Source organism: Callorhinchus milii, unplaced genomic scaffold (genome assembly GCF_018977255.1).
Source record: "Callorhinchus milii isolate IMCB2004 unplaced genomic scaffold, IMCB_Cmil_1.0 Scaffold30, whole genome shotgun sequence".
NCBI lineage: Eukaryota > Metazoa > Chordata > Chondrichthyes > Chimaeriformes > Callorhinchidae > Callorhinchus > Callorhinchus milii.
Genome location: NW_024704771.1, coordinates 4,000,557 through 4,020,154, shown reverse-complemented (window position 1 = coordinate 4,020,154; position 19,598 = coordinate 4,000,557). Strand labels below are relative to the sequence as shown.

At 48.9% G+C, this 19,598-nt stretch overlaps 2 protein-coding genes across 2 annotated transcripts in view; one reads left to right on the top strand and one right to left on the bottom strand.

The window, feature by feature from the left end:
• LOC103173508 overlaps positions 1 to 13,830 on the top strand; it is a 56,141-nt gene extending 42,311 nt beyond the window's left edge. Inside the window, exons 11-14 of the mRNA XM_042344794.1 lie at positions 11,300 to 11,530; positions 12,161 to 12,183; positions 12,282 to 12,397; positions 13,020 to 13,830. Coding sequence (XP_042200728.1) covers positions 11,300 to 11,530; positions 12,161 to 12,183; positions 12,282 to 12,397; positions 13,020 to 13,558 — 909 coding nt within the window. The 3' untranslated portion in view covers positions 13,559 to 13,830. The remainder of the gene's footprint in view (positions 1 to 11,299; positions 11,531 to 12,160; positions 12,184 to 12,281; positions 12,398 to 13,019) is intronic.
• On the bottom strand, positions 2,458 to 7,523 carry LOC103173028 (nuclear factor 7, ovary-like). Its single transcript, XM_042344879.1, has 6 exons — positions 6,962 to 7,523; positions 6,784 to 6,879; positions 6,464 to 6,694; positions 6,116 to 6,141; positions 5,895 to 6,010; positions 2,458 to 3,437 (listed from the first exon to the last, which is right to left on the bottom strand). The coding sequence occupies exons 1-6, from the start codon at positions 7,370 to 7,372 to the stop codon at positions 2,902 to 2,904; spliced, it is 1,416 nt and encodes a 471-aa protein (XP_042200813.1). The 5' UTR covers positions 7,373 to 7,523; the 3' UTR covers positions 2,458 to 2,901.
• Positions 13,831 to 19,598: the final 5,768 nt, after the last annotated feature.

Genomic DNA, 19,598 nt, shown 5'->3' with positions numbered 1-19,598 from the left:
CAGATGACAAGTGCATGCACGAGGGCATTGGGTGCATTTGGGGTAAGGTATGGTCGGAGATGGGCAATGTGGCGGAGGTGGAAGAGCACAGTCCTGGTCAGGGACCGGTTGTGGGGGAAGAAGGACAGTTGGTCGAACCGGATGCCGAGGTTGCGCACTGGTTTGGTGAGTCTGAGGGAGAGCCCAGGGAGGTTGAGGTGTTTAAACCTATTGTAAGCTATAGGTTGAGAGGAAGGAAGCAAGTTAGAGCGAAAGAGCGTGAGATACTTGGAGAAAAATAGTTGCTAATAACAATAATCTTTGCATTTAGTTTCACGTCAGGAGGACATCCCAAAAAAAACTTCACAGGATTTACTGTGAATTGTAGTGACTGTTTTGAGAGTGAACTTGGAGCACAATTGCGCAGAATAACATAATAATAACCTTTACATTTGATATATATATAGTGCCTTATCACATCGTTGAGACGTCTCAAGGCGCTTCACAGGATACACTATAAGGTGTAGTGAGTGGTACTATATTTTGTAGGTGAAACGCCTCACGCCCCACAAACAGTAATGAAATGAATGAGCAATTCTATTTGGGTCTTGGCTAAGGCAATAGGAGAGAAACTCCTTTCTCTTTTCGAACAGTGCCACATGATCTTGAACAGTACGGGGACGTGAAGGAGCCCGGTCGGTGCCTGTCAAGTAAAGGGAATGAGCGGGTCGCTGAGGAACAGATAGGGGATGAGGGAGCCTGAGGGTATTAGGGAGAGATAGTTCACAAGACGGCGCTAAAGGTTTAGCTGCAGATAATGGGGCGGAGAGAGGGGATGAGGATTGTCCAGCCCAGCAGGTTTGGGTGGGAGGGGAGGGGGTGGGGGTGGGTGAGAGGCACACAAGTAAATAAGCTTTGAGATTCGAGAAGGGCCCAAGGAGGGAATGAGCCAAGTGTGCATTGGGGAGGTTACTGCTGACGTTTATACATCGACGACTGTGTTGGGGCTACTTCCTGCTCTCGCAGTGACCTGGAAAAATTCACCAATTTCGCTTCCACCTTCCAACCATCCATAACCTTCACATGGTCCATCCCCAGTTTTTCCCTTCCTTGACTTCAGCATTTCCATCTTGTGGCATAGATTATCAACCAATACCTTTTACAAGCCCACCAACTCCCTCAGTTACCTGGATTACACCTCCTCCCACCCCGCCACCTGTAAGGACTCCATTCCCTTTCTTCCAGGTCCTCCGCCTCCTCCGCATCTGCTCTGACGATCCCACCTTTCACACCAGAGCAGCCGAAATGTCTTCCTCTTTCCTCAACCGAGGATTCCCATCCATGTGGTAGGCAGGGCTCTTGATCATGTCCGCCCTATTTCCCGCAACTCTGCCCTCACTCCTTCCCCATCTTCCCAGAACCGCGATAGGGCCTCCCTGGTCCTCACTTTCCATCCCACCGGCCTCAACATCCCAACAATAATTCATCGCCATTTCCGGCACCTCTAGCTTAATCCAACCACTAAGCATATCTTTCCCTCCCCTTCCCTCTCATTCCGAAGGCACCATTCCCTCCGTGACTCCCTGGTTCATTCCTCCATCACCACCAACAGTTATCCTCCTCCCCCGGCACCTTCCCACGCAATACCTCGTGCCTTTCACCTCCTCCCCCCATTACTATTGTCCAGGGGCCCGAACCAAGAGTTCAAATGAGACAGTGATTTACATGTACTCCCACCAATGTAGTTTACAGCATTCGCTGCTCATGATGTGATCTCCTCTACACTGGGGAGACCAAACGCGGATTGGGCGACGTATTTGCCGATCACCTCCCTTCTGTCCGTGAGCACAGCCCTGAGCTTCCGGGTTCTTGCCACTCTCCCTCCCACTCGCGCTCTGACCTCTCCATCCACGGTCTCCTTCCTGCGCTGTTCCAATGAGCCACAGCGCGAGCTCGAGGAGCAGCACCTCACTTATCTGCACACCTTTTCTCTCTCTGCTCTGCCTATTTTATGGCAGTTTCCCCCTCCATTCTGCATTATCAGCACTTCTTTAACCCATCATCTCCTGCCTTCTACCCCATTTTCTCCTTTGTCTTCCTTGCTCTGCCTCCCCCCTCTCTGTTAGTTAGCCCTTAAGGGCCTCTCCCTCCCAACATGCCCCCAGTTTTGACGAAGGGTCGCGGACCCGAAATGTTGACTCACTTTCCTTTCTCCGCAGATGCTGCCTGACCCGCTGAGTGTTCCCAGCGACTTCTGTTCTTGTTCTTGTTCTGTGAAGCGCTTTGGGACGTCCTCCCGACGTGAAAAGCGCTCTATCAAATGCAAGGATTATTATTATTATTATTATTATTATTATTCCAGATTTCCAGCATCTGCAGTATTTTGTGTTTTGAGCCGACTTTAATCTGGATCAAAGGCGGAGTAAGCCCAGCTCGTGTGGGTCCGGGTGTGGGGGACCGGAGGAAAGATCTCCTGGATTGAAGTTGTATCAGACACTTTATTGTGAGCAAAGTTTACACACTGGGTACGATCCAGACACAAACTGACAGTAACTTGACGCTCAGAGTCTATAGATCAGAGAGCTGGTCCCCGAGGTATTTCACTGAGACACGAGCTACAGATTGGCAGGTGGCTGTTCCGAGGGGGTAATAATTCCTTCCAAAAAAAATTTGATCACTTTATCCACAACTGTGTGGGATGCTGTATATGCAATTGGCTGCCGTGTTTCACCCGCAAAACATACAGTCAGTTCACTTTCTGCTTTCTCATACTCTTCTGGACTCATAATCATGGCAGAGCTTGCGATCTTCTCCCGAAATTCACCCCCCCCACCTCATCCCCCCCCACCCCACTGTATTCCCTTAAACAACAGTCAGTGAATCACACGGAAAGCGAGGTAAAACCACATCACTGTCAATGTGTTATAACTGGCACATTCTCAGCGGCTCCGAGTTTTTCCCGTCGTCATTAACACAGGGACACAGGTAAGGATAAAGTTTCTCAGTGAAAGTTTGGGTGGAAGTGTGGAGATGAGACATGTTGTCAGCGTTGTAAAATGACACCTGTCCCCCCTCATAGTCCAGGTACACCCCGATTTTCCCGGGTCCCACTGTCAGGGGCAGGCGGGTGGGAGGGGAGGTCATAGCACAATAGCCCCCACCCACCAGCCCCACCCCCCAGACCCCACCCTCTGTTGACCACTTGATTGGTTGTTTCCTGTTGACAGACTCTCTGGTCACTCCCACAGTCCACGCAGTCTTGTTGCCCACCTGCACCTCCCAGTAATGTCTCCCTGATGTGAAGCCCTCAGATCCCAGGACGATGAGAGATTTACTAAACCTCTTCGGGGTGTCAGGGACCGGCTGCCATTCGTCTCCATCTCTCACGCTGGTCAGGTCCTCAGACACGATGAGCGAGGGATGGGCTGTGTCAGGATCCAGAGTCAGAGCGGCCGGAGCTGAGAGAGAAGAATAATACAACGTGAGTGGGGGGGGTTTGGAGCGGGGGGGTGGGCTGCAGGAGCGAGGGGCACTAGGGGCTGTGTGTGAGCTGGTGAAAGATCCACATCAGAGGGTTAGTTGCTCAATACAACAAAATTACATTTATAGAGTACCTTTCACGTCGGGAGGACGTCCCAAAGCGCTGAACAGTCAGGTGTCGGGGTCCAAGCATGGGGGGAGGGGGGTTGTAGAGGTGAGGGAAGGCAGAGAGGTGGGAGGGAGACCAAAGGCACGGTCGAAGAGAAGGGTCTTGAAGGAGGCAAGGAAGGAAGCGAGGCGAAGGGACCGCGGAATGGAGTGTGGGGGCAGAGTGTGGGGGCAGAGCGGCTGATGGTAGGGCCACCTACATCACCACCGATCGTAGGGCGGGTCGGGTGGGAGTCATGGAGCAGGCCGGAGCCCGATGAATGTAAGGAGTGGGCAGGTTGGCAGGGAGTCAGCAGGTCAGAGAGGTAGGAGGGGGCAAAGCCATAGATAATAATAATAATAATAATCCTTGCATTTGATATAGCGCTTTTCACGTCGGGAGGACGTCCCAAAGCGCTTCACAGAACACACTGTAAAGTGAATTGTATATTTGTGGGCGAACGCGGCAGCCAATTGCGCACAGCAATGTCCCACAAACAGTCGTGGATTGAAAATGACCAATTTATTACTGTTTTTGCTTTTGGAGGGATTATTATTAGGCTCTGTGTGGAGTAAGGAAACTTGCCCAAGGTTTGGCCCTCTGCCTGGGATTGAACTCAGGTCTCTCACTTGCAAAGCGAGTGCTCTAACCACTGAGCTACAGGACTCCACAAATCGAGCCTTGAGGCGATGAATGTGTGGGTGAGGGTTTCGGCAGCCTGAGGGGACCGAGGACAGAGCCCTGAGGATAAACAGGATATACCGGATAAACAGCACTGATCGTGCACCGCCGCCACCAGAAGGCGCTGGTGATAATGACTGGAATTGTTGTTGATGTTAGTGCCATCTGCTGTCGGTCACCCGGTACTATATGAATAACGAGTCCTGTATTCGCCTTTGGATGGCGACTTTCACGTCGGGAGGATGTCCCAAGGCACTGGACAATCAATGTTTTGGACCTGAGCTGGGGATCGGGGAGGGTGGAGAGCCGTGGGGGGGGGGGGGGAAGGAGGGTGCTGGCATGGTCGAAGGGGAAGGTCTTGAGATGGGTCTTGAAGGAGGCAAGGGAGAGGGTGAGGCGGAGGGACTGCAGGATGGAGTTCCAGAGGATGGGGGCACAGTGACGGAAGGCCCACCCGCGTGGGCGAAGTAGGGGACGTGAAGCCAGCCAGAGCCCACTGAGCGGAGGGAGCGGGCAGGTTGATTGGTGTGTTAGGAGGTCGCAGAGGTAGGGGGGAGCATTGCCATGGAGGGCTTTGAAGGTGAGGACCTTGACGGTGAGGGCCAGGGTCTTGAACTGTATCCTCTGTGTGATGGAAAACCAGTGGAGTCGGGCGAGGATGGGGGTGATAGGGTCACAGAGCCTGGTGAGGAAGAGGACACAGGCTGGATTAGAGTTCTGGATGATCTGCAGCCTATGGAGGGAGGAGTTGGAGTTGGGGAGGCCCACAAGCAATGAGTTTGCATAGTCGAGCCTGGATGTTATGAAGGCATGTACGAGGGTTTCAATGTCCTGTGGTGTGAGCCAGTGACAGAGCCGGGCGATCTTGTGGAGGTGGGGAAAGGCAGAGCAGTTCATGGCTTGGATGTGGGGTAGAAAGAATAGTTGACGGTCGAACAAGGTACCAAGGTTCCGGACTGGCTTAGTAAGGTGGAGGGGGCCTTCTTGGATGGTTTACTGTCAGCAACTGAGGTGTGGTGGCACTGTCAGGAGCCAATCAAGTGAGCCTCGATCTTCTTGACATTCAACTGAAAGTTAGTTCTCATCCAGGACTTGATGTCTGACAGACATTCTGTCAGGACAGCAGTGGTCCTGGAGTCAATGGTGGAGGCAAAGAGGTAAGAGTTGGGTGTCCTCTGCATACATGTGGCAGTTGAACCCATTCCTGTAGATGAAGTCACCAAAAGTCACCAAAAGAGAGCTTATAAATATTCAAGAGGAGGGGAGCATGGACACCAGAGGAGGAACGCCACATGAAACGGTGCCGGGGCTCGAGGAGAAACCGTTCGTGGAGATTTAAGTGGAGGGCAGTGTGAGAGGTATTATCTGAACCATTGAAGGACAGAACCATGAAGGTTGAGGTGAGAGGAGAGGCGGTGGAGGAGGATGAAGTGGTCAACGGTATTGAAGGCAGCAGAGAGGTCAAGGAGGACGAGGAGGGAGACCTGCTCACAGATAGACAGAATGCCATTTGATATTTGTGAGCAGAGCGGTAAGGAGTAAGCAGGAGGTTCCAGGTGAATGTCAGATATTCACACACCTTCAGTCTGAGAATGGGAGCATGTACCTGGGCTGATGCTGTGTCTCGTGTCTCTCCAGACTGTGTACTGTATAAGCCATTCAAACATCCCCACAGGCAGATCCCCCTCAGATAGTGACAGTGTAAGAGCCTCATCACTGATCCTGGAATAAGAGACGTGCACATTATAAAGTGAAACTACACATTGTGTTTGGTTTGTGTGTTAAATTCTGGGGTAAAGAAGAATATTCGGTAAAGACATTTCATACCTTCCATTCCGAGCTTCTTCTTCTTCCTATTGAAACAAAACACAGATCTGAGCTCACACTGAGACCCAACACTGTAAACTAGAGAATTCTACAGCTCGGTTTACTGTAATTATTACAGGAATGTTATCACCCAATGTTGTCTCCAAAATGCAGAAAGTTCACGTAGCAACTGTAAAGTGGTGTTCGTGTGGGTTTACAGACAGAACGCAAAGTGGGACCTGGTTACAGACACACACCGGAGTTTACCAGATAATAAAATCACTGGGCTCTTTCACAGTCAGGTTTTGACTTTCTGCTCCAGACTGTGTGTAACTTTTACTGAACTAAATTATCATTTCACCTCTTTACCTGCAGAAAGGTGAGCGCGTCTTTTTCCATCTGTTTCTGTAACTCTGAGAGCTTTTGCTGAACAGAAGCTAATTTGTCCTGAATCTCTCGCAGATTTTTCTCCATTCGGTGTAAAATCTCCTCCTCTCGCTCTCTGAGCTCTCGGATCACACGCTGCTCTCTGTCAGTGAGGCTCTGGTGCATTTTGGCAAACTGAGCCGTGATGTGGTTCTGCAGATTGTCCGCCTGTTTCTGCAAAATGAAGCGTCAGACATCACACTGCGCACAGTAAAGAGAGACACACGACTGAGAGCCCAGACATCAGCCCCGACACAACTTACCTTCACTTGTGAAATCTTTTCTTTCTGTTTCCCTTCAGCTTCCAGAGCCGCGGCCTTCCTCTGTGTGAGAGAAGCTAAGGAGGAGTTCACTTTATCCTGGAATTAAACACAAACACACAGAGGAAATGTGTTTATATAAAGTGGAAGAGAATGAATCCCGTGTCGGGGTTATTGTTACCTTGTAGATTTCAGCAGCTTCGTCAATGGGCAGGAAGCTGTGATCTCTGTGTTCCTGTGCATCTCTACAGATGGAACAGATCAACTTCTTGTCAGTTTCACAGAACAGCCTCAGTTGTTTCTGGTGTTTCTCACAGCGACGTTTAATTCCCGTCACGTTCGGGGTCAGCTTCAATTCCCGAGCTTTCTCTGACAGATTCCCCAGGGCCCGACTGACCCTGAGGTTCCTTTCCAGGAAAGTCTCCTGACACACAGGACAGGAGCTCGGCCCCGGCTTTTCCCAGCACCGTGTGATACAGGAGCGGCAGAAGCTGTGGCTACAATCCAGGATAACGGGATCAGTAAAGAGATCCAGACAAACCGGACAAATTAACTCCTCGGTCAGACTGTCAGTCTGGTGTTGAGAAGCCATTTCACCCTCAGAGTTTCCTCATTCAAAACTGCTTTCAGTTTCAGTGTGGAGGTGGATTCGGGCCACTTGTCTGTCAAAGTCCTGTTAATTCTTGTGAAATCAGTTCGCTGTGACTGTGATTCCAGGAGCTTATTTGAAAGCTCAGTACAATGATCCAGGCTTTAATAATAATAATAATCCTCGCATTTGATATAGCGCTTTTCACGTCGGGAGGACGTCCCAAAGCGCTTCACAGAACACACTGTAAAGTGAATTGACTGTATATTTGTGGGCAAACGCGGCAGCCAATGGCGCACAGCAATGTCCCACAAACAGTCATAGATTGAAAATGACCAATTTAATTATTGTTTTGGGTTTTGGAGGGATTATTATTAGGTGTGTGGAGTAAGGAAACTTGCCCAAGGTTTGTCCCTCTGCCTGGAATTGAACTCAGGTCCCTCGCTTGCAAAGCGAGTGCTCTAACCACTGAGCTACAGGACTCCACGCTTTCAAATAGAATTAACAATTCTCTGTTCATTTCAATTCACGTTGTAAGAGCCATCAATAATCCTGGACTGAGAAATGGGAAGCACAAGAATGAGGAACAGTGCCTGTAACAACAACACAGTACAGTTGCATAGCACCTTTCATGACAGGAGGACATCCCACGAGGCTGGAAAATCAGGGATTTGTAACATCCCAAAGCTCTGCACGTTGCTGCGTACATGTAGTGACTGGATTTTTAGTGAATGTGGCAGCCAATCTCCACAGAATCAAACAAAACAAATTTGGGGAGGACAAGTTTGCAGGGCTATTGGGAGAGCGCGGGGTGCGGGGGGGGAGTGGGACTAATTTGGAAAGCTCTTTAAAGGAGCTGGCACGGACACGATGGGCCGAATGGCCTCCTGCTGTGCCGTATGATTCTAACTCCGAAGTGAATGGCCAATTTTATGTGGGATAATAATACTAATAATATCACGTCTTTGAGATGTCTCAAAGTGCTTCGCAGAATATACTGTAGAGCGAACTGACTATATTTTGTGGGCGAAACGCGGAAGCCAAGTGTGCGCAGCGGCGACCCACGCACAGCCGTGGATTGAGTGACCGATTTTTTTTTTTTTTTTGAAGCAATTATTACCCCCCCCCCCCCCTCTCCGGGAAAGCGATCCGCAGACGGGAGCGCGGTTTAACATCTCACCCAACCTATGGCAGCACTGACAATTGAGGCGCTCGGAGAGGCCTGGACTGTGAGCTCCAAGTTCCTGACGTGGGGTTTGAACCCACAACCCTTCTGGCTGGGGGCGAGAGCACAGGTGACAGATACAGGGACCCCCCCCCAACGTTCGGGACCCAGACAACAGTTCAGGAAAGGGTAGCATTCCGTGTGCTCCTGGACAACGCTCCCCCGAGGTGTAAGCTCAAAGCTGAAGAGTTCGCTTATCCCACTTCACCTCGCCCCCCCCCCCCCGCCCCGCCCCGCCCCGCTGATAATCAGGTGGGTGTGGGGTTGGGGGGAGATGGGGTGGGTGGTATGGCGTCCGGGAGAATTCCTCTGAACCAATGGTTCCAGCTCCCGAGACCTCTCGGACCGTGTTTGTCACTCCTGGAGCCTCCTCTCTCTCTCTCCCCGGGGAGAGGGAGGACAGGGACACACACACACACACACCACTTAACTTTGCCTGAAGAAACTTTTCCAGCTCGGACGCGTCTCCCCTCTCAGGGTTACACCAGGAACTGAGTTGAGAAATCGACACCTTCCTGATACCCACATCCCCGGTTCAGTGACTGGAATGACTTGATCCGGATCAAACCCAGCTCCGCCGTACCAGTTGCGGGCGTCTCCTCTCTCTCTGCTCATCGGTTCGTACCGTGGACTTTTATCACCAGGCGAAGTGAAACGGGAGGAAATACCTTTACTGTGAGCAAAGTTTACACACCGGGTGCAATCCGGACACAAACCAAGAGAGACCTGATCTCAACGGTGGAGCCCCGCACCCAGGTGTCAGGTCGGGCTCACGGTCCGGGCTGGCGCTCCTGCCCAGTGCTGGAGGGAGCACCACATTTTCAGCCGCCGTGCCTTCAAATATTAATGTCAAATGTCCCACCCCATCTGTACAAAAACCCTATTATAATAACAACGCTTACAGTTTAAATAACCCGAACCCTAACCCGAAATAGTACCTTTCATGTTGGATGGATGACACAGGATTTCACGGTGTAGTGTAGTGTAGTGACTGTGTATTTTGTGGGAGAACAAGAGAGCCGATTTGTACGCTGCAATATCCCACACAACAGTTGTGGTTGTTCGATTACTGGCCCAGATATCGGGAGAGAGGAACGCCCTTCTCTTTCCGAATAGCGCTGCTTGGATTATTGTTGTTATTTTCCGTGTTTCTTATCTCCAAGAATCCTCCTCAGCACTTTGGGGCTGTGTTTCGAATAAACTTTGCTCTGTTTCCTCAATCTCCGCGTTGCTTCCCACACGATCTTCACCGTGGCCGTTCCAAAGGTGGAAGTGATCGAGAGGTGATTAGCAGTGAAGGAGCGGTGTCCGGGGGCAGGACACACACACACACACACACACAGCACGGAAACCCTGAGACTGAGAGGTGCGACGAGAGGGGCCGTGAGGTGACCATGGCTTCCAGACCCCAGAGTCAGAGCGAGGACTTAATGTGCTCGGTCTGTCTGGATCTCTTTACCAAGCCGGTCACCCTGGATTGTGGCCATAACTTCTGCCGCTCCTGCACCTTGCTGAGTTGGAAAAATAAGAGGAAAGCCTGTCCTGAGTGCAGAACGGTCTCTGCCAACAGTAGAATGAGCGAGAACTGGAACCTGCGGAAACTGGCAGACGCAGCTCGACGGCTGAGCACAGCCCCGGTGGAGACGGAAAGAAGACCGCGCTGTGAGGAGCATCAGGAGGAACTGAAGCTGTTCTGTGAGACAGACAAGAAACTGATGTGTCTGGTTTGCAGAGACGCGCAAGAACACAAAAACCACAGCTTCAAACCCATAAAGGAGGCTGTTCAGATCTATAAGGTAAAGAAAAGAAACATTATGTAATTCCCGTTTGTATAAGACAAGATTTTTCTGCACCATTTCTGATAAGATTTTTCAGCCATTCTGCCCTTGTTGTTGCTCTTGACTCCCCCCCAATTATCAAACCCTTCAAGGCTTTATTCTTTGTCTGCGCTTTTGGTTATCTTTGCCCCCAACCCCCAGGTCGGGTACCTTCGATAGCTGTGTGAAGGTAAACATAAATATAATAATACTCCTTTCATTTGATATTCCACCTTATCACGTCTTCGAAACGTCTCAAAGTGCTTCACAGAATATAATGCAGAATGAATTGACTGCATATTTTGCGGGCGAAACGTGGCAGCCGATTGCGGACAGCAGCGTCCCACAAACAGTCGTGGATTGAGTGACCAAATTATCATTATTGTTTGTTTTCAATTTGGAGAGTTTATTCGCCCCGGAAAATGATCCGCCATCGACAAACCACCGGGTACATACAAACTGTTAGGTGTACAGAGGTGTGTGGAGTAAGGAAACTAACCTAAGGTTTCGCACCACCCAGGAATTGAGCCCGGGTCCACTCTCTTGCGAGGCAAGTGCTCTCACCAATACTCTACAGGAATCCATTGATCTTTGATTGGAATTTTGAGAGCTCAGAGCGCGAGAGGAGATTTGAATTCTTGGTTTGAGGTATCCTCCCAACATTGTGTAATGTAACTTGAGTTGTGTTTGCGTTTCATTCCAGGATAAAGCGAAATCCTCTTTAGACTCTCTCACACAGAGGAAGGCCACTGCTGTGGAAACTGAAAGGAAACAGAAACTAAAGATGTCACAAGTGAAGGTAAGTTGTGTCGGGGCTGATGTCTGGGCTCTCAGTCGTGTGTCTCTCTTTACTGTGCGCAGTGTGATGTCTGACAATTCATTTTACAGGAACAGGCGGACAGTCTGGAGAACCACATCACGGCTGAGTTTGCCAAAATGCACCAGAGCCTCACTGACAGAGAGCAGTGTGTGATCCGAGAGCTCAGACAGCGAGAGGAGGAGATAATACACCGAATGGAGAAAAATCTGCGAGAGATTCGGGGAAAAATAGCTTCTGTTCAGCAAAAGCTCTCAGAGTTACAGAAACAGACGGAAAAAGATGCGCTCACCTTTCTGCAGGTAAAGAGATGAAATGATAATTTAGTTCCGTAAAAGTTACACACAAACTAGAGCAGAAAAAGTCTGACTGTTAAACAGCCCTGTGATTTTAATGATTATTTGGTATAATCTGATAGCGACTCTGCAAAGCCAACATCCAGGAACACTTCAGCTGTGGTTATCCTGGGATTAAAGCTCTTGTCACAGTTATTTATATTTATATTTGCTTACGTTTCTGTTGATATTAACACTTACAATTGTTTTGGATTGTAGTTGTGTTTCATTTAATCTTGAATGATTTTTTTTACATTATATTAATAGAAATATATCAATATAAATGTCAAGTTATTGGAGTTACTGAGTGTGAGTGCGTGTCTCTCCGTTTTTGGGATGTGTCCTTGGTGGGTAATGGGTTACAATCCACGATTACTGTGTGCAATTGGCTGTCGCGTTTCTCCCACAAAATATAGTCAATTCACTTTACAGTATATTCTGTGAAGCGCTTTGAGACGTCTCGAAGACGTGTTAAATCGCTATATCAAATGCAACGATTATTTATCTATCACCGTAGGATTATATGCCCTACTGTCGCGAGTTTAAAATGTGGTGTCTCAGTGTGAGCTCAGATCTGTCTGTGTTTTATTTCATTAGGAGGAAGCGGCTCGGAAGAGAAGGTATGAAATGGTTCTTTACAAAATATCCCCCGAATTTACTACACAAACCAAACACAATGTGCAGTTTCACTTTATAATGTGAACGTCTCTTATTTCAGGGTCAGTGAGGATGATTTTCACCTGTCATTATCTGAGGGGGATCTGCCTGTGGGGGTATTCAAAGGGCCTCTACAGTACGCAGCCTGGAAAGAGGTGCTGGACAATATCAGCCCAGGTAACTTTCATTGTATATTTACACAGCCAGAATTGTGCATGTATTTACCATACCTAGTGTAGTGGTCAGAGCACTTGCCTCACAAGCGAGAGGACCTGGGTTCAATTCCCGGGCAGAGCCAAACATTCGGCAGATTTCCTTACTCCACGCCTCTGCTGTATGGTCGAAAAGTGGCAGCCGATTGCACAGAGCCCATTTTATCTGTACTGTACAGTGAATTGACTGTCTCTTTTGTGGGAGAAACGTGACAGCCAATTGCAGTTTGTGTCCCACAAACAGTCATGGATTGAGTGACTAAATTGTGATTTTTTTAATTTAAATTTATTATTTAAGGGATTATTATCCCTGGAAAAGCGATCCTCCAATCCACGAACAACCGGGTTCCTACTTACAGCTAAGTGAACAGAGGCATGTGGAGGAAGGAAACCTGCCCAATGTTTCGCCCTGTCCGGGAATCAAACCCAGGTCCTCTTGCTTGCGAGGCGACTGCTCTAACTACTGAGCTGCAGGACTCTACTACATTATATATTAAATCATGTGAAGCACTTTGAGACTTCCTCAGCACACTAAAAGCTGATATATCTGTTGTTAAGATTATAGTGTTTTTTTTGATCTTTCCTAGTTCCGGCCTCACTGACTCTGGATCCCAACACAGCCCATCCACGGCTCATCCTGAACCAGGACCAGAACACAGTGAGAGATGGAGGGAACAGACAGAAGCTCCCAGACAGCCCCAAGAGGTTTGATTGCTGTGTCTGCGTCCTGACATCTGAGGGCTTCACATCGGGGAGACATTACTGGGAGGTGCAGGTGGGCAACAAGACTGGGTGGGATGTGGGAGTGGTCAGAGAGTCCATCAACAGGAAAGGGAATGAGATGGCGTTGCCGGAGGCTGGATACTGGATTATATGGTTGAGAAACGGGGATGAATACAAGGCTGCCACTTCACCTCGTACCCTCCTAACCCCGAACACGAAACTCAGGAAGATCGGAGTGTACCTGGACTACGAGGAGGGACAGGTGTCATTTTACAACGCTGACACCATGTCTCATCTCCACACTTTCACCCACACTTTCACTGAGAAACTTTATCCTTATTTCAGTCCCTGTTTCATTGAAGGTGGGAAAAACTCAGAGCCGCTGAGAATCTGCCGGTTATAACACATTTTACCTCAGTTTCCATGTGGTTCGCTGTCTCTGGTTTCTGGGAATACGGGGTGGGAGTGGGTGGGGGGGTGTTGGTGGGGATTTCAGAAGGAGGTGAAGAGCTTCCAGTCTCCAAAGATGATGTGTGGTGTGACGGACGTTATATAAATGAAAGTTGTTGCCTGGGCGCAGGGTTTCCTGTTGACATCAGTTTTCTGTTGGTTTGTGTCTGGATTGTACCCAAAGTGTAAACTTGGCTCAAAATAAAGCGTCTGATACAACGTCAATCCCAGAGATCTTTCCTCCAGTTTCACTCCCGACTGGTGATAAAGTCCACGGTAGAAACTGATTGATTAATAACAATCCTTAAATTTGAAACGGCGCCTCTCACATCAGGAGGAGTGCAGTCTCAAAGCACTGCGCAGGACTGTTGTTGAAGTGTAGTGGCTGTGTATTTTGCAGGCAAATGTGGCAGCAAATTTGCACACAGCTGTGACAGGAATGATCACTTTTGACAATCAGAAAGGAGACTTCTACACCGTTCACCCTGATCAGTGGACACGATCAGGTTCAGCTGTAATTCTCTTCCCCCAACACCTTTAGTTGAATAGCCCGCAAACATTTACTGTCAGACTCACATATAAGGAAAGCACTGTAACAGAGTAAAGGGTCAAATCGCCATCAGGAATGAAGAAACTGCATGATAAGGCGCTATATCAATTGCAAGGATTATTATTATAAAGTGAAGAAAAAGAAGGAGCTGGTTTACTAGTTCTGATATTTTTGCTGGAGGGTTTGACTCTTACAGTCCTTTCTATTAACACTTCATGATTTCTGTTTGACTTTGACCTCTTTCATTCTTCAAATGAGTTGAAGTACATTTTGCATTTCTAATGAATAAGGCAGAGGGCGAAACCTTGGGCAAGTTTCCTTACTCCACACAGAGCCTAATAATAATCCCTCCAAAACCAAAAACAATAATAAATTGGTCATTTTCAATCCACGACTGTTTGTGGGACATTGCTGTGCGCAATTGGCTGCCGCGTTCGCCCACAAATATACAGTCAATTCACTTTACAGTGTGTTCTGTGAAGCGCTTTGGGACGTCCTCCCGACGTGAAAAGCGCTATATCAAATGCAAGGATTATTATTATTATTATTATTATTATCAGGTCATTCCGGTCACTAATCCCGGGTTGTGATCAAATCACATTCCACAATCTTCTCTCGCACCCATTCTTTCCCAACACGAAGGCAGTGCAGCTCCTAATCTCCCTCAGTCTTCCCTTCCTCCTGCAATCTGCCGCCTGTTCACAAGATCACAAGATTGGTTTGGTTGAAGAAGGCCGATCAGTCCATCTGACCTCATCTCACCAGGACACCTGCCTGACTGTCCTCCCCTCACAGGATCGAGCGGGTTCTTAATGACTGATCATCCCGTTCCAGTCATTAATCGCCCTCCGGGTTACAAGATACCCCAAATGTTGAAATTCCCCTCTTTGCGGTCGAAACCCGTGTCCGTATTCTGCTGTCTGTGTGCATCCGAAAGTCTTGTTGTGGGATTACTGCGGCTCAGTGGATAGAGTACCTGCCCTCGCAAGCAAGAGACCTGGGTTCAATTCCCGAAATGTTGGGTATGTTCCTTACTCCGCAGACCTCTGCTTCCAGCAGTAAGTGGGAACCCGGTTAATAATAATAATAATAATAATAATCCTTGCATTTGATATAGCGCTTTTCACGTCGGGAGGACGTCCCAAAGCGCTTCACAGAACACACTGTAAAGTGAATTGACTGTATATTTGTGGGCGAACGCGGCAGCCAATTGCGCACAGCAATGTCCCACAAACAGTCGTAGATTGAAAATGACCAATTTATTATTGTTTTTGGTTTTGGAGGATTATTATTAGGCTCTGTGTGGAGTAAGGAAACTTGCCCAAGGTTTCGCCCTCTGCCTGGAATTGAACTCAGGTCTCTCGCTTGCAAAGCGAGTGCTCTAACTACTGAGCTACAGGACTCCACGGTTATTAGATGATAGGTGGATCGCTTTTCTAGGGGTGATAATTCCTTCAAAATAAAGAAATAAACGCAGAGGAAGGCCACTGCTGCAGAAGCTCAAGTTAAACAGAAAGAAAAGATTTCACAAGTGAAGGTAAGTTGTGTCGGGGCTGATGTCTGGGCTCTCAGTCGTGTTTCTCTCTTTACTGTGCGCAGTGTGATGGCTGACGCTTCATTTTGCAGGAACAGGCGGACAGTCAACAGAACCACATCACGGCTGAGTTTGCGAAAATGCACCAGAGCCTCACTGACAGAGAGCAGCGTGAAATCCGAGAGCTCAGACAGCGAGAGGAGGAGGTTTTACACCGAATGGAGAAAAATCCGCGACAGATTCAGGACAAATTAGCTTCTGTTCAGCAAAAGCTCTCAGAGTTACAGAAACAGATGGAAAAAGACGCTCTCACCTTTCTGCAGGTAAAGAGATGAAATGATAATTTAGTTCCGTAAAAGTTACACACAGTCTGGAGCAGAAAGTCACAGTCTGACTGTTAAACAGCCCCAGTGATTTTATTGATCATTTGGTATAATCTGATAGCGGCTCTGCTGCTGTCACTCAGTACAGAACTAAACCCACATGAGTTATACTCCTTGGGCTTGCAGTTTCCCTGCAAAAGCCAACATCCGGGGACAATTCAGCTGTGGTTATTCTGGGATTAAGATTTATTTATCCGTGTGAGAATTCTATCATTTACCTTCTAATTACAGTGAAATCGCATTAATGTTCTATTGACCGTATCCACAGGTGATATCTGTAAGTTACTGAGTATGAAGGTGTGTTTTTAAGGTCTCACTCTGTAACCTGGAGATAAAATTGAGTGACTGATATTCTTGTAATAATTACAGTAAACTGTGTGCTGTAGAATTCTATTCTGTGTATCTGAGTTTACAATGTGGTGTCTCAGTGTGAGCTCAGATCTGTCTGTGTTTTATTTCATTAGGAGGAAGCGGCTCGGAAGAGAAGGTATGAAATGTCCTTTACAAAATATCCCCCGAATTTACTACACAAACCAAACACAATGTGTAGTTTCACTTTATAATGTGAACGTCTCTTATTTCAGGATTAGCGATGATGAAAATCTGCTGTCATTATCTGAGGATAAACTGCCTGTGGGGATATTCAAATGGCCGCTGAAGAACACAGCCTGGAAAGAGTTGATGGACAGTATCAGCCCAGGTACGTGTTTTCCATTCTCAACAACAACAACATTACATTTATATAAGACCTTTCATGTTGGGGGGACGTCCCAAGGCACTGGATAGATTTACGGACCTGAGCTGAGGGTCGGGGTGGTGGAGTGGGGAGGGCAGGGGGGGGGAAGCAGTGAGATTGAAAGCACGGTGGAAGAAGCTTGAGGTGGGTCTTGAAGGTGACGAGGGAGTGGCCAAGATGGAGGGACTCCGGGGTGGGTGCAGAGTGGTGGAAGGCCTGCCCGCCAATAGTGGGGCGAGCAAGGCGGGGGACATGCAGTGAGCAGAGGGAGCGGACAGGGTGGTAGGGGGTTAGGAGGTCGCAGGGGGGAATCAAGACTGTGGAGGGCTTTGAAGGTGAGGACCAGGATCTTTAACTGTATCCTCATGTGTGATGGGAAGCCCAGTGGAGTTGGGCGAGGATGGGGGTGATAGGGTCACTGATCCTAGTGCGGGAGAGGACATGGGCTGCAGAGTTCTGGATGATCTGCAGCCTGCGGAGGCCGACAAGCAGTGAGTTTGCGTAGTCGAGCCTTGATGTAATAAAGGGGTGGATGAGGGTTTGGGTGGCCTGCGGTGTGAGACAGTGTCTGAGCCGGGCGACGTTGCGGAGGTGGGGGAAGGCAGATCACGGCGCGAATGTGGGGTCGTTGAGGGTCGAACGAGACCCCAAGATTCCGGACTGTCTTAGTAAGTGGAGTGGTCAACCACCGATGGTGACACTGTCAGCACCTGAGGTGCGGAGGCGCTGACGGGAGCCAATCAGGAGGGCCTCGGTCTTGTTAACCTTCGACTGAAATTAGCTCTCATCGAGGACTTGATGACTGACAGACATTCTGTCAGCACAGCAGTGGTCGTGGAGTCTCTCAGACTGAAGGAGTGTGAATATCTGACAGTCACCTGATCCTAACAAACTAAACGTTGTTGGTGATGAGACGTCACTGCAACACAGCGCAGAGCTCTGTACTCTTGTAGTACTGCATTACCGCGTTGCAGCCCCCCCAGCTCCGTGATCCCCTCACTCCGCTTTGTGTTATTTTTCTCTCTCTCTCTCTCAGCTCCGGCCGCTCTGACTCTGGATCCTGACACAGCCCATCCCCGGCTCATCCTGTCTGAGGACCTGACCAGTGTGAGATACGGAGACAAACGGCAGCCGCTCCCTGACACCCCGAAGAGGTTTAGTTACTATCCCATCGTCCTGGGATCTGAGGGCTTCACATCAGGGAGACATTACTGGGAGGTGCAGGTGGGCAACAAGACTGGGTGGACTGTGGGAGCGGCCACAGAGTCTGTCAACAGGAAACAAGCAATCACACGGTCACCAGAGGATGGGGTTTGGGGTGTGCGGTTGGTGGACAACGTCTATAAGGCTCTGACCTCCCCTCCCACCCTCCTGCCCCTGACAGTGAGACCCGGGAAGATCGGGGTGTACCTGGACTATGAGGAGGGACAGGTGTCATTTTACAACGCTGACAACATGTCTCGTCTCCACACTTTCACTGACACTTTCACCGAGAAACTTTATCCTTTCTTCGGTCCCTGGTATAATTATAGCGGGAAAAACTCGGAACCGCTGAGAATCTGCCGGTTATAACACATTAGCGGTGACGTGGTTTCACCTCAGCTTCCATGTGATTCACTGTGTCGCTTAAGGGAATACGGGGTGGGAGCGGCCGGGGGTGGGGGGGAAGATGACGGGAGAAGATGCCGAGCTCTGTGGGTTCATAGAGACCCTGCAATAAGGCTGGAGATGGGACACATGGGGAGTTTCTACTGCTTTGTGTCTCGCTTGTACCCAATGTGTAAACTTTGCTCAACGTGAAGTATTTGATAAAATGTCAATCCAGGAGATTTTTTCCCAGTTTCACTCCGGCTGGTGATGTACACAAATGTAATCTTGTTGACGTTCGTGTGCTCTCCAGCAGGCTCCCAAGGTGAACATACACAAGCTGGGTTTACTCCAGCTTTGATCCAGATCAAATCGCTGATCCCAGGATAATAATAATAATAATAATCCTTGCATTTGATATAGCGCTTTTCACGTCGGGAGGACGTCCCAAAGCGCTTCACAGAATATACTGTAAAGTGAATTGACTGTATATTTGTGGGCGAACGCGGCGGCCAATTGCGCACAGCAATGTCCCACAAACAGGATGTGGGAATCGCGAGCCTGTGGGATTCTCAGTCGGTCCAGCAAGTCAGTGCCCCAAGGGTTGGTCACTGGACAATCAGCGAGAAGCTTGTCACAGTGCACCCAATGGCATCCTGTGCGTTATTAGCTGATTAAACTCCAGCAGCCACCCCTCAGACTCATACTTTGGCGTCAACTGCCCCCACCCCAAGCCTCGGCTCTCACCAGCCCATCCCAAATACTCTCCGAAATCTCTCAGTGGTTTGCATCTTTCACGAGTTTCGGTTGGCAGATGCTCAGCAACTGAATGTCGGCGTCAAACATGGAGTCCATCCTCTGTGGCTGTCTCTAGTCCTGAGCCAGGACGAGAGCCACGGTACTCCAGGGCGTTGCTGACGAGCTGTGCAGTTTTAGGTGGTTGAACTAGGATTTACCCCCAAACACCCTAAAATATTCTGTAGTTAAGCTCATTATGCAGTTAGCTGTTTTAATAATTCTACACTCTACACTGGGAGCAACTGATGTGAGTTCAGTTTTGCACCTTCACATTTGGAGCCTGTGCTCCTTCGCCCAGAAACTACACAGTCACTACACTTTACAGTATATCTTGTCAAGTGCTTTGAGATGTCTCGATGGTGTGATAAGGCAAGGATTAATATTGTTGTAATTCTGCCTGTAATT

Coding starts and splice junctions, on each gene's coding strand:
- LOC103173028 (XM_042344879.1), bottom strand. CDS start 7,372: ATGGCTTCTCAACACCAGACTGACAGTCTGACCGAGGAGTTAATTTGT. Junction 6,695..6,783: donor AAAAGATTTCACAAGTGAAG/GTAAGTTGTGTC, acceptor TTCATTTTGCAG/AAACAGGCGGACAATCTGCA. Junction 6,142..6,463: donor ACGCGCTCACCTTTCTGCAG/GTAAAGAGGTGA, acceptor TTGTTTCAATAG/GAAGAAGAAGAAGCTCGGAA.